Below are 13,623 nucleotides of genomic sequence, written 5' to 3' on the forward strand. Positions count from 1 at the left end.
ACAAAAGCATGAAATGGGGTGGTTTGCTGTTCAACAGTTTTGTGCTGTCCTTGTTTGTTTGGTTTGTTTATTGAACATAAAACATATACAGAATGGTATGCAAGAGTGCCCTTTGAACTGGAAAAAAAAGGGTGTTTTTTGCTTGCTTCAAACCCTTTATTTTAATAGTGGATCTTTTATACATGCATTAACACTTGTATTATTTAAAATTAAAATATAATAAGGACACAAAGTTAGTCTGTATGTGCCTTGCAATTGCCTGGCAACCAGTTCAGAGTGTATCCTGCCTCACTTGGGGTGGACTCCATCACACCTCCAATGACAACAACCTTATACACTCAAAAAAACATTGGGTTCTTTCATCTGCTCAACTGCTGGGTGATGAAAAATATTTTACCCATTTTAGGTTATTTTTGAGCTGGATCAAAATCCGTCAGTCCAAGATGGGCTAGCTAGTTGATAGACTCAACAACGGAATTATGAAATACTATTGTTGTTGTTGTTTTTTTAATCTGGCATAGACTCTGCAGATGGATTGTTTTGTACTTCCCCAGACATGCATCAAAAACTACAACCATTAGTCCAAAAATAGCCGATTCACAAGCTTACAACTTTAGTCACTATCACAAGCTTTGGTCACTATCAAATCATCCTGGACTTCGAAGCACAGACTGATCACACCTGGACCACATTGCACTGATGCAGTTACCACCAGAAACTATTTAAAATGAAAACACGCCAGACAAAAGGGGGAAAAAAAAGTTAAGCACCCTATTTTCTCTCATTCTCTGATAGTGAGCGCTTATCGTTGGGATATTTTCAGAGGTAGGAGCGGGCATAAGTAGTGGTGTACACATACATTTTTGGAGCTGAGTGAGCACAGTTTTTGGACATTGTAACGTACGTTCAGTGATTTAAACTGTCCACTTCCTCTGCTGACGTCACACCATGCTATGACGGGAGGGAAGGAGGTGTGTCCAAATTGCACAACAGAAAGTGACGTTAAAGATTCGTTGGGTATTAATTATTTCTCCAAAATAAATTGATAAGCTTGAAAATGCAAGCTAGTTTCATTTTTTCTGATCATAAAATGTAACGTTTAAGTGAAAAATGGGGAATATAAACACTGATCTTTTTACTTGTTAGTTTGTTTTCACTGTTACTGTTAAGTGTTTTGTCTGACACTGATTTGAACTTCTTGTTCTTGACATAAAGATGATTTTATAAATATTTTGCATTTTATTGAAGATTCTAGTGTTGCTTATTGCTGTCCATTTTTGACATTAAAAAACAAACAAAAAACGTTAATAGTGTGTCCGTGTTTCAGATATCCCATTAACGATTTTTTTTTTTTTTTTTTACAAAGACCAAAAATGGACATTTGTGTTTTTTACAGAACAGTGACAATATATCTTTTTTGGTCTGTTGAATATTTTTATAGGTATTAGGAATCTAAGACAATTCATATTATTTGTACTGAAACATATTAGAATTAATTTTGCATATTGGTTAATGTATCCAAGCATTTGGATCGAATACCCAACAAAGGATATGGACAGTAATGGAAACAAATCAAAATTGTATTTGAATTGATCCGGCATTTGGCCAAAATATTTGACTCATCTGTTGGGTTAAATCAACCAACCCATCCTGCTGGGTAATATTAACTACTGTTGGGATGGTCCTATAATAACCCAGCGGATGGTTTCAAAAAAAGAAAGTAATTTGACCTAGCGTTGATTGAGTCCTCCAGATTTACTTGACGTTGGTCGATGTCTGGCGGAACTTCTTGAGGTGAAGCAGGCACAGGCACCGTGACCTGAAACGCAGGTCTAAGAAGGCGTAGAGGAACGGGTTGATAGAGCTGTTGATGAAGGCCAAGCAGGTGGCGTATGGATAGGCCAGCAGCAGGAAGCGTTGGAAAGCGCAGGTGGCCGGGAACAGGCCGAGGTAAGAGAGTGCGCCTGCGCTGTTCAAAACATGGAAGGGGATCCAGCAGCTGGTGAAGACCACCACCACCGTGGTGATGATCTTGAGGAGTCGCCACTTGCGTTGGTCCTCCTGGCGCCGGATGTTGAAGTGGCGCATCACGGTACAGGCGATCAACCCGTAGCACACAATCATGGCCAGGAAGGGGAGCAGGAACCCCAGGGTGGACAACGACATGGTCAACGCGGTGATCCACAGGCTCCCCTGACGCTTATTGGTCACCACCAGGCCGAAGTCAAGGGTGCAGGAAGTGTGGTTGTTGCTCGGCACGTGCCAGGTGGTGTGGAAGATGAGGGCAGGCACAGCTAGGAGGCCCGACAAAATCCAGACGGCGGCAAGGGAGATACGCGTGTGACCACGGATGCGTAGCTTGGTGCTGGATAGCGAGTGTACGATGGCCTGGTAGCGGTTGAAGCTCATGCAGGTGAGGAGGAAGACGCTAGCATACATGTTGAGGATATCGATGTAGCTGACGATCTTGCACAGGGCCACTCCAAAAGGTCATCCATGGCTGTGTACACCGCCCAAAGGGGCAGCGTGACCATGAAGGTCAGGTCGGCCAGGGCCAAGTTGCCGATATAGACCTCGGCCGCGCGTCGCTTCTCCTCTGCCCGCCACACGGTGAAAATAACCACGCTGTTGCCAGACAGGCCCAAGAGGAAGATGAGCACGATAAACACCGGGATGAACAAAGGGGTCGCCATCTGAGCGTTGTCACACATGCTGGTGTTCTCCATCTGCTTGTAGTCATAGTATGTGTGAAGGTTCTTGGTAGGCTCCATGGCTTTTCTCTCTTTGGCGTGTACTGGAGTGTTTGACTGCTCATGTGATCTGCCCACTTCTTACATACAACACAACACTCTGAGCCGTGAACCCTCCTACTTCACAACACTGCCCTCTCCAGGGCACACACACACCAGTGATGTGTTCCTCGAGCCGCCTTGGCCTCGAGGACCGGCCTTGGCCTCGGAGTCAAGTCCTTGGCCTTGGGTTGCCGGTCATCGGATACAACGAGGGATTAGAGCCCCTAATCCTTCGTCCACAGGTACAAAGTGGGCCAGAGGACCGCAAAAATCACAAAGAACTCAAACAAAATCCATCCAGGGAAACCCACGTTGATAACTTTGTCTGGCGCTTTAAGAGGAGCGGGGCTGTCACTGACAGTCAGTACAACGTGTAAAGAGCGGCATCATAGTTAGTTTCAATCACGGTTCGTTCCGTTCGCGATCGGCAGTTTAAATAGCGTGTAAAGCCTTTCTGTAACAGTGGTGTCTTTTATTTAGTTATTTTTGCACAGTCGTCACGTTTGTGCGGTCGCACTAGAATGTTTGTTTGAACCAAGTAATTTGCGTTACAGCTGGAGTCAATAATGTCGGCACTTCACTTTTGGGTTTGGCCGTTGGGATTTGGAGTCCTTTTGTTCGATTCCAGTTATGTTTGCTGAATGCTTTCTCATGTTTGGAATAATGAATATTGATAATACATAGTTTAAAATCATGGTTGATTTAATTATTTTTTATTATTATTGTGAAGTTGAAGGTATTAAATTAATTAATGTAGTATTAGTGGGAGTGGTAATAATAGTAGTACTCAGAGAATGTTTAGAGATTCAGCCATCTTGTTACCTCTGCGTCCCGCATCCTATACGCATAATTTTCCCACGGGACGCACAGTTCCAAATAATGTGCGTTTTTTGGACGCAAGGAAATTTCTCAGTCAAAACAAATTAACAAACAAAAAAAAACTACGGCAAGCCTGAGGATTTCACGATAACAATCGTTACCGGTAGTATGTCGTTTCCGTGGCGTCATTTTAACGGTACAGAAAAATAGTTTAACCATAAAAGTCACCGCACACGAGTTGACTGTGTGATCAACGCGATTTCACTGTGCCTTTATGTGTGTTTGTGGTGTGGTGTGTGAATGTTTTTCTTCTAATATACTTTACTTTCGTTTTGTTTTTCTTTTCAGTGTTGGGGGGGCGGGGGATGCAACAGATAACGTTATGTGTGCATGCGGGTTGCTACCCAGTCAGCAAAGGCATCTGGCCCGGATTCGGCATGAAGCTTGCACAGCTGGCCTTGAGTCGGCACTGGCATAATGCATGTGGGCCGAACATGGCCCAGGAGTGGCAAAGGAGGCACTGGCTTGACTCTGGCAAACCAGATGAGGGCCAGTTGTGGAGTGAGGTATTTGGGCCAGAAATCAATTTACAACTCCGGCCCATATATGGCCAGCCAGTATTGAGCCACCCTTAAATGCAGTTTCAGATTTATTTTTTCAACACACAGCCTTGTTTTACAATTGCACACCGATGCGGAATTCCATTCATCACACACACACACACACACACACACGCGCACACACACACACACACACACACACACACGCGCGAGGTTCAATCAGGCCTGCAGGATAATTTAAAAATGAAAAAAATGCATAAAGAATTAATATTTTTAATAAGGGGCAATTCGTTGAGTATCCGCTAGGGGACACTGTTTTGACCAGAGAAGAAGACAACAGCAGCCTCAGTCCGTCACTGAGACAGACCCATGACAGCAGACACTCTCAAGAGCACTCTCACATCTACACATTTAATAGCACTCTCCTTAGTTTGTAAGGTGTAGGCAGGGATTACATTTAGATTTTATATGCATGTGTAAATGGTCTAAAACTTCCTTTCTTTATAAAACGTGTTTAATCATAAAGTGCATTACTATATTTTTCAATACCAATTACTTGTTAAAGTTTGTACAATCAATGGGATCAGTTGCAATGCATATATGTGAATGCTAAAAGTAAATTGCGCATTTGTTGAAGGAAATTTAAGAAGCTTCATGAAATGTTTTGTAAAAGATACGTTGATTCAATTTCAACATTTTCCAAATGTTCTTGTGCTTCTTTATACCAAAACAAAGGAAAGACATTGTTTTGGTTGTTTATAGCAAAGTATGGTATCATTTTAATGGTCCGGCCCACTTGACATCTACCGAGGCCGTATCAGGCCCACCATGTGAAATGAGTTTGACATCAGTGATGTATAGGAAGGCGTTTATAGCCGAAAAAAAAACGACCATGTATAGTAAGGCGTTTTTAGCCGAAAAAAACGACCTTGTATAGTAAGGCGTTTTTAGCCCAAAAAAACGACCATGTGAACGTTTTTTTTCGGCTAAAAACGCCTTACTATACATGGTCATTTTTTTTCGGCCAAAAATGCCTTACTATACATGGTTGTTTTTTTGGGGCTAAAAATGCCTTACTATACATGGTCGTTTTTTGGGGGCTAAAAATGCCTTACTATATATACATAGTCGTTTTTTTTCGGCCAAAAATGCCTTACTCTACAGGGTCGTTTTTGACGCTAAAAATTCCTTACTGTACATGGTTGTTTTTTTGGGGCTAAAAATGCCTTACGATACATGGTCGTTTTTTTCGGCCAAAAATGCCTTACTATACATGATCGCTTTTTTTCGGTCAAAAATGCCTTACTATACATGGTCGTTCTTTTGGGGCTAAAAATGCCTTACTACTATACATGGTCGGTTTTTTTCGGCTAAAAACGCCTTACTATACATGGTCGTTTTTTTGGGTTAAAACGCCTTACTATACATGGTCGTTCTTTTCGGCTAAAAACGCCTTACTATAAGCAGTCCTTTTTTTTGGCTAAAAATGCCTGACTATACATGGTCATTTTTTTTCGGCTAAAACGCCTTAATATACTGTACATAGTCATTTTTTTCGGCTCAAAACGCCTTACTATACATGGTCGTTTTTTTTCGGCCAAAAAGGCCTTACTATACATGGTCGTTTTTTTTCGGCTAAAAACGCCGTGCTATACATGGTCGGTTTTTTTTTCAGCTAAAAACGCCTTACTATACATGGTCGTTTTTTTTTGGCCAAAAATGCCTTACTATACATGGTCGTTTTTTTGGGGCTAAAAATGCCTTACTATACATGGTCGTTTTTTGGGGGATAAAAATGCCTTACTATATATACATAGTCTTTTTTTTCGGCCAAAAATGCCTTACTCTACAGGGTCGTTTTTGACGCTAAAAATTCCTTACTATACATGGTCGTTTTTTGGGGGCTAAAAATGCCTTACTATACATGGTCGTTTTTTTGGGTTAAAACGCCTTACTATACATGGTCGTTCTTTTCGGCTAAAAACGCCTTACTATACGTATTCCTTTTTTTCGGCTAAAAATGCCTGACTATACATGGTCATTTTTTTTCGGCTAAAACGCCTTAATATACTGTACATAGTCGTTTTTTTCGGCTAAAAACGGCTTAGTATATATACATGGTCATTTTTTTCAGCTCAAAACGCCTTACTATACATGGTCGTTTTTTTCAATTAAAAAGGCTTACTATTCATGGTAGTTTTTTTTCGTCCAAAAACGCCTTACTACACATGGTCGTTTTTTTTTTTTTGTTAAAACGCTATTCATGGTTGTTTTTTTCGGCTCAAAACACCTTACTACACATGGTCGTTTTTTTTCATCTAAAAACACCTTACTATACATGGTCGCTTTTTTTCGGCTAAAAACGCCTTACTATACATGGTTGTTTTTTTTCGTTGAAAAACGCCTTACTATACATGGTCGTTTTTTCGGTTTATAACGCCTTACTATAACCCCAAAAAAATCTATGCGCGTTTTTTTTCCGGCTAAAAACGCCTTACTGAACATGGGCTTTTTTTTTCGGCTATAAACGGCTTACTATAGATGGTCATTCATACATACTTCATATTAAGAAACTACTGCACTAAAACATTAATTCATAAATGTATATCATATGCTTTTTTGTTTTTCTCAGTATAAATAACATACCCTGACTGTTCTACTCTTTGAATAAAAACACTTCAGCCAAGCGTTAGGGAGTGCAAGGGGTTATGATGGAGGGGTGTTGCAAATCATGAAGACCTGCCAAGTGGTATGATAGCATTGTTTTATACATGTCCTCGGCTACGCCTCAGCATCAAAATCAGTCCTTGGTCCTTGGCTTTGGACTCGGAAAATTTTCCAAGTCCTTGGCCTTGGCCTCGGTGTCAAGTCCTTGGCCTTGGCCTCGGGTTGCCGGTCCTTGGACACAACACTGACACACACACACTGCCATGTACACTGCTGTGGAGAGAATGTTCTCCACAGCGGGCAACAATGTCAGGCCGAAGAAGAACTTCAACAAACAGTATCACAAGTCAAATACTAAAAACAAACAAAAAAACCCCACTTGAAGTTTCAGATGTCTTTTTTTTTTTATTTAAATGAATTAAGTTAAAGCGTTCTCAGGTGACCATGAGCCACTGATTCAGTACTTTAGTAATTGACGGTCTTTGCTGGCTTGGTTGCATCCAGGTCAGCTTCCAGGAAACGGAATCGGCGATGCCGACGCAGAATCTCAATCGCCCTTTGCTCTACGGTGGAGGGACTGATGCCAAGATCCTCGAGACCAGGAAGTCCTGGGTATTTCATGTCAGTTAAGTGAAACTGGAAAAAAAGAAAAAAATCGTTTTCATCGGGCTATAAACTCTTGGTGACTGCATTGAGAGCTGTAATTCTGACTTTGAACTTCTATCAACGTCTTCTTTCTTACCCTTTCTATTTTGTCTGGGGTTGTCCAGGGCTCAAACGGGCTCATTGCAAAAAACTGTGCTGCCAGGCTGAAAGGACAAACGCAAGCACATGAGAAGATTCATACAGATCTCCGGCGCATTAGTGGGAACCTTATAAACTTAACAGGTGCCAATTCATTTGCTTGTGGTGCCCTCATGAGGCTTGTCGGGGAACATTCAAAAGTGAGTCATCAACCCACTTTAAATGCTTGGATGTGGATACAAACAAACAATTGCAAAAATAAATACCTTAAAAACAAGTAAGCATCCGATTCTCAACTTGAAGTCTATCTGATGAGAACCAACCCCAATAGTGTATGAATTTCAACATGTGAAACACTTACTGAAAGAGTGGCCGGGGAAGTGGATAGGACACAAAGGGTCTGTGAGCAACGGCGTAGATGTACTCCACCAGGTCGTGGAGCAGGTACCGGTTGGGACTACAAAAGAGAAAAAAAACAACAATAACAAAAATGCTGCATCACCTCTCTCTTTGTCAACTGGATGTGCAAGTTTGCTTTGAGCGTACCAGTAAGTAAAAAAGACAACAACAAAACACTGAAGCCACGATACACATGTTAATCTGAAGTTGCTTCGGCATCCAAATATGACAAATGTCCTCCAAACAATGTGTGTGCGTATCAATGCAAACTACATCAACCACAATAATGCACAAATTGTTTCACAAGCACTGAAAAGTGTGACTTAATTCACATCGAGCAGTTTTATCATTTATTCAATTGAAATATTCACAATTAACATGATAACAACATTTGCAACATTTGTAATGCAGAGGGTGCACTTTGCAAGAATGATGTGAACTGTATGCAATGACTTCACAATGCTGTAAATGGCTGATGGGTTCAGACTTTAGGGCCACACTGAATAATGACATTGACCAAAATGATTATCTTTTAAACAACTCTTAAAGTGGAGTGTGCTAGGCTGTGCTGGTGTACCTAATGATGTGTCCTGTGAGTGCAAACACTTGGTCACCTACCCGACAAGTGCGTACGTCTTGCCATTGGCGTCTGGGTCTTTGATCGCGCTGATGATCGCCTTCGCCACGTCGACAACCTGATGAAAGGGACGACTCTTTTTGAAAACGGAGTGGAATACAGAGGCACCTTAAAATACGAGTTTATTTTGGGCATAGTCACAGGACTATGCTCAGAACTCAAAACACTTCAAATGCTCTTTACCAAAATCAATGGAAACACCCTGAAACTGGTCCAGCCTCAAAAAAAGATACCCTCTAAGCTGCTCACAATTGCCCTAAAAGCATCTTGTCTACAGATGATCCACTGGAGTGGCCGTTTGAGAGTACATCACACACAAAAAGGTGGAATCTTTTTTTTTAATTCATGTGCTTAATTAAAAAAAAAAGACATTATTTCAAATTGGCGGTGCAGGAAAAAGTGCACAAAGGCACAAAGGTTGCACGAACATAACAGAGCTTCTAAAGTAATCTTTCTGCTTGGCTCTCGACAAAGGCGGACGCTTTTTGCTCAGCTCCTGCCCTCACCCCCACCCTCTCCTTGCTCGCCACTTAGTCTTTGTGCTGTCTTTGTCTAACTTTTCCTAGCCTCCTACCGTATTTTCATCTAACCATGGAATTAGTTGGCTGGTCTCTCGATACAATCGACAATTTTTTTTTTCGACGAAAAGAGCAGGCAGTGGGGAGCCTGCTTGCCCTCCGGGGACATTTGCTGCCGGATACGCCCTGGATCCATGGAGAAAGTGGAGACCGGTGTGCCTGGCAATACTGTCCGTGGAGGATGTGGAAGACATCTGCATTATTGGCCTTTTGATAACAGGTATGCTGCTGTTTGGTGTTGGCAGCTTTCTGTTCTATCGCAAAATTCAACCGACGGGAGCGGCTTTATTGGAAGTGAAGAAGCTGCCGGTCATTCTGGATGGTTTGGCGCAAGTGTCCAACACTCAGACTCAAGCGGTGACTGAGCTCAACCGCAATATTGATGCGGTTTTGGAGTTGCTGATTGTGTTAGTGACGGGAAAAAAAAGCATCTTACATGAACCGGCTGCTTGACAGTTTTCTTCCCGAGGCTGATGAGTGGAACGGCGTTCCCAAACCAACGCATGTCTGAAGGAATGACATAATATAGTGAGGGAAGTTTTGTTATGCACTTCACTGTGGATACCTGGTTCGTCTTACTTGCGTAGTAGTTGAAGAACTTGTCTTCTCTCCCAAACATCTCTGAGGGCTTCATGATGATGGCGTCGGGAAACTCGTCTCTCACCGCTGTCTCTCCCACAGCCTGGCACACACAAGAGAGCACCGTTGTCTAATACAATGCCTGCCAGCCTGATTCAGCCCTCCACATCCATTTATGTGGCCCGCAATGATTCTTTTGACTTCTGTTCAGAAGCTGTCATCCATTGCAGGGGCAATTATGTAAGATGACACGGCAATTGTAAGGGGTCTCATCCATAACAATATTAGGAAAGCGACAACAAGTGTTAACTGTCTTGCGCTTTAGCCAGTGTTTTTCCAGCGTTCGGAATTGCGAGGCGGCCGTCTCCAGCAAATTTTGTGCCGCCCCCCTGCCAGACCGATTGAGACCACCAAACTACCCGTTTTAAAACTAGACTATGTACACATCTGTGATTTTTGGCCGACTGCCACATGCCCAGCAACTGTAATATACATTGATGTACTTTCACCATTATAACCGGCACTCTGAGAGCAACCATAAATACAATATGGCCTGCAACAATGAATTTGGTAAACCTGCAGGAAACGTACGCCACACCATTATCTCACAGCATGTTTCCAACCTTGTTCCTCAGGTATTTGGACGAGCTGCGGATGTCGGCATTGAGGTGAGACATGTGGACGAACTTTGTGATGCCAGCCTCTCTGGTTGCCTTGGCAATCTGCTGAGGGATGTTCACAAAGACATCCTCAAATCGGAAGTTCCTTCACGCAAAGACGGAAACAAAAATTCAACAAATGCCAGTCATGAAAGATTAGTTAGGAGGTATTTGTGTCAGGGGAGGGCATACTTTGTTTCCCACTCTTTTCCCACAAGATTGATGACTACGTTGGAGTGCTCCAAAGCTCGTTTGATGGAGTCTTTATTCCTGGCATCCCACTCCTGAAGCAGAATTCCACATCAAGTCAAAAGGGCACTCATAAACTCATAAATGTAAGAATGTCTATACACACGCATCACCTTAATTTGCATAAACCACATTCATTTATTCCCAATAAACGGCATCCTTTTGACTGATCTCAGCCAATGCACAGAAGTTTAAAAAAACACAAACAAAACAGGAGTTCCAAAAGACGTTCATAATTTTCCTCATTCATTATCCTCCTTTCAACAGGCTCATATCATCAGAAAGCTTGCTGAAAACACAGAACCTGACAACATATATTAATTACGTCAATCATTTTTTAAAATGAATTCTGTACTTAAATTAGAGAATGCTGTACATGAAACACAGATAGAAAAAAAATAATGATGAGGCGATCAATAATCAAACACAGAACAAGTCGCTAAAACTGTCACTAAATTGTAATTATAGCACAGCAAAGTTGCGTTTGTAGTTGATGAAATTCATGCTGCTCGGAAAAGAAAGCCAGTGGTGACGTGTGTGCCTAGAGGATCTTTTTGGCGGTCATTTGTTGACTGTAAATTTGTGCAAATGTTGTTCTGGATTTGTAACGTGCATGTGTGGGCCTACTGCATAGATACAAAAACTCTGACGCCTTGGATTAATGAGAGCGGCTCGATGCGTTTCCGGGCCTAGCGTGCTCGTGCTGTCTGCTCTTGAGTGACAGCCATCGACAGACAAGACAGCGTGTTGGATCCACTCATATACAGTCCAAAAGCACTTGACGAATGACGGCAAACACGGGAAGTGTCCTGTCATCTTTATTTTGGATATTAGTCAATTCATTAGCACATTCTTGATTTAACTTATGACTGGTAAATGTATTATTTGTGTGTACATATGACTTGAGCTCCAATAGATTTTGTTGCCTTACGTTTTTCCATAAAGCAGTCCATCATTATTGGTGGGGACGCATGGTCTGAGGCTGTACCAATTTTTTTTACAGAATACTCACAAATTCAAGTACAAAGATGTTGACGAATCACACATTTGTGCACAAACCATGCGCACGCCCAAATTGGCGCATACGTGCTGCTAGTAAATGAGACCCAATGTGAGGCCTTCGAGTAGGAATCTTGGTTGGGTGGAACATTACTGAACCCCTATGACTCTTACTCACCATAAAAATGATTTGTCCAAGGTCCCCCATAGGCTTGAAATACATAGTGTCATACTGATCGCAGCGATGAGGGACTACGATCTGAGAGCCAATCCGACCTGCAAAACAATAACACGCCCAATTGATTCTGCGTAACTGTCAGAAAAGACCAATAAAGCATTACGGTTTGGATTCCTATGTAGTACAAAGGAAAACATTTGTTTTTTTCTTAGCTTTTATGTTACATTTGTATTGATGGAAATGAGTCAATTTCCCTCTCCACTCACCCAGCCGATTGACCACGTATCGACCCAGGAAGCCTGTAGCACCGAACACGGTGGCAGCGATGCCACTGGACGAGGAACGGCCTCCCTTTCCTTTGGGGATGACAGCATGGTGCAGCTTTCTCTGCTGAACTGGACCAAAGCAAGAGGCTGACAACGCTGCAGGGGGACAGCAACCCTCTGTTGGAAGGAGGTACAATCCACATGAGGTGCCAGCTATTGTGTACACATAGTAAATTACAGTCCAATTTAAGTGGCATTACGTTTGTTTGTTTGTTTTTTTTTTAAATAACGTCGCTTAGTCTGTACGTAATGTGTAAGGAGAAAAATGCATTGAAAAAGTTTAAATAACACTTTCGGTAGAGGCATTTTTGTTTTACTGAAGTGTACGCTGAACTTCATGTGACATTTGATTGACTTCATTACTATAAAACGGAAAATCATTGCCTGACGTCGGCTGAGGTACTTGCCAGACAAGAATGCATTTAAAGGACATGTTTTAAGTCTTGTACATCAAAAGTTCAGTATGTTAACTATTTATTCGTAGTTCCAGGGAGTCTTATCGCTGCAAATTTGCAAATTTTGCAAATTCGCAAACAAGCTACCAAGCGATGAAGCAGTTCGCGCAACATCATAGCTCTTGACACACGGCTTCAGCTCTTGACACAAGACTTCAAGTCAGACTAGTGTCCTTATGTTTCTGTCAGGTAGCTACCGAAACAAAACAGCTAACGTTAGCACCTAGCTAGCGTTAGCCAGCGGTCCTTTCACAAAACGGATTAGCAAGGTCATTCAACACACGCTCGCGTTTGCAGTGTCAGCCTGTGTGAAGCCGTTGTATTAATCATACCTACATTTTACAAAACTACACAGACACATACTAAGTACTATTTTGACGTGACTCACTCGTAATCTTTGGAAGGACACTCGCAGGACGACCAACCAGCACAAGGGTCGCCATATTCTCGTCTACGGCATCCAATGAGGACCAAAAGTGAGACAAGTCGCTAATACGTAAACAGTGTTGAAGGGCCAAGAGATGTTCTTTCAAAATAAATATACCTAGAAAGATACGGCCATGTTCTCACCAAACTGGTATTTTATGCCACTTTGCGTATTTATTCATGATTCATTATTATTATTATTCAGGTTTTTCTTTCAAAAAAAATGCAAAACAAACTTGTAGAACACTCCTGAAGGATAGCTGTACAGATTACACTGTACAGTATTATAATTTAAATGTCTGTTATTGTTGGCAGAGTACCATTCAAATATTTGGAGTCTCTTTAATTCGAAATATCCTTATTTCATTGATTTATTTTTACAAACGCAATGTTTCATTTATACCACATTAGTTACCTCTACACTTCCACGTCATCTTCATTGAATAAAAACAGTCCTTTAATAGGGACATTTTAAGTGACCCTAAATTTTAATGTTGGAATGTGTGTCAGAAAAGTTCCAAAATTGGTGTCAGATATCTTTCAAAGACAAACTGTA

General features: G+C 41.7%; 1 protein-coding gene and 1 pseudogene across 1 annotated transcript; both read right to left on the minus strand.

Annotated features, from left to right (window-relative positions):
* Positions 1-1,495: 1,495 nt before the first annotated feature.
* LOC147205974 (apelin receptor B-like) lies at positions 1,496-2,801 on the minus strand (annotated as a pseudogene).
* A 4,416-nt stretch (positions 2,802-7,217) lies between these two features.
* ndufa9a (NADH:ubiquinone oxidoreductase subunit A9a) lies at positions 7,218-13,120 on the minus strand. Its single transcript, XM_086110024.1, has 11 exons — positions 13,030-13,120; positions 12,127-12,303; positions 11,861-11,958; positions 10,627-10,718; positions 10,399-10,540; positions 9,776-9,878; positions 9,633-9,703; positions 8,600-8,676; positions 7,944-8,039; positions 7,581-7,647; positions 7,218-7,474 (listed from the first exon to the last, which is right to left on the minus strand). Exons 1-11 carry the CDS (start codon positions 13,082-13,084, stop codon positions 7,304-7,306), a joined length of 1,149 nt encoding a protein of 382 aa, XP_085966150.1. The 5' UTR covers positions 13,085-13,120; the 3' UTR covers positions 7,218-7,303.
* Positions 13,121-13,623: the final 503 nt, after the last annotated feature.

The sequence above is a fragment of the Hippocampus guttulatus genome, chromosome 4 (genome assembly GCF_054856545.1).
Source record: "Hippocampus guttulatus isolate MCC_2025c chromosome 4, RoL_Hgut_1.0, whole genome shotgun sequence".
NCBI classification, from domain to species: Eukaryota; Metazoa; Chordata; class Actinopteri; order Syngnathiformes; family Syngnathidae; genus Hippocampus; species Hippocampus guttulatus.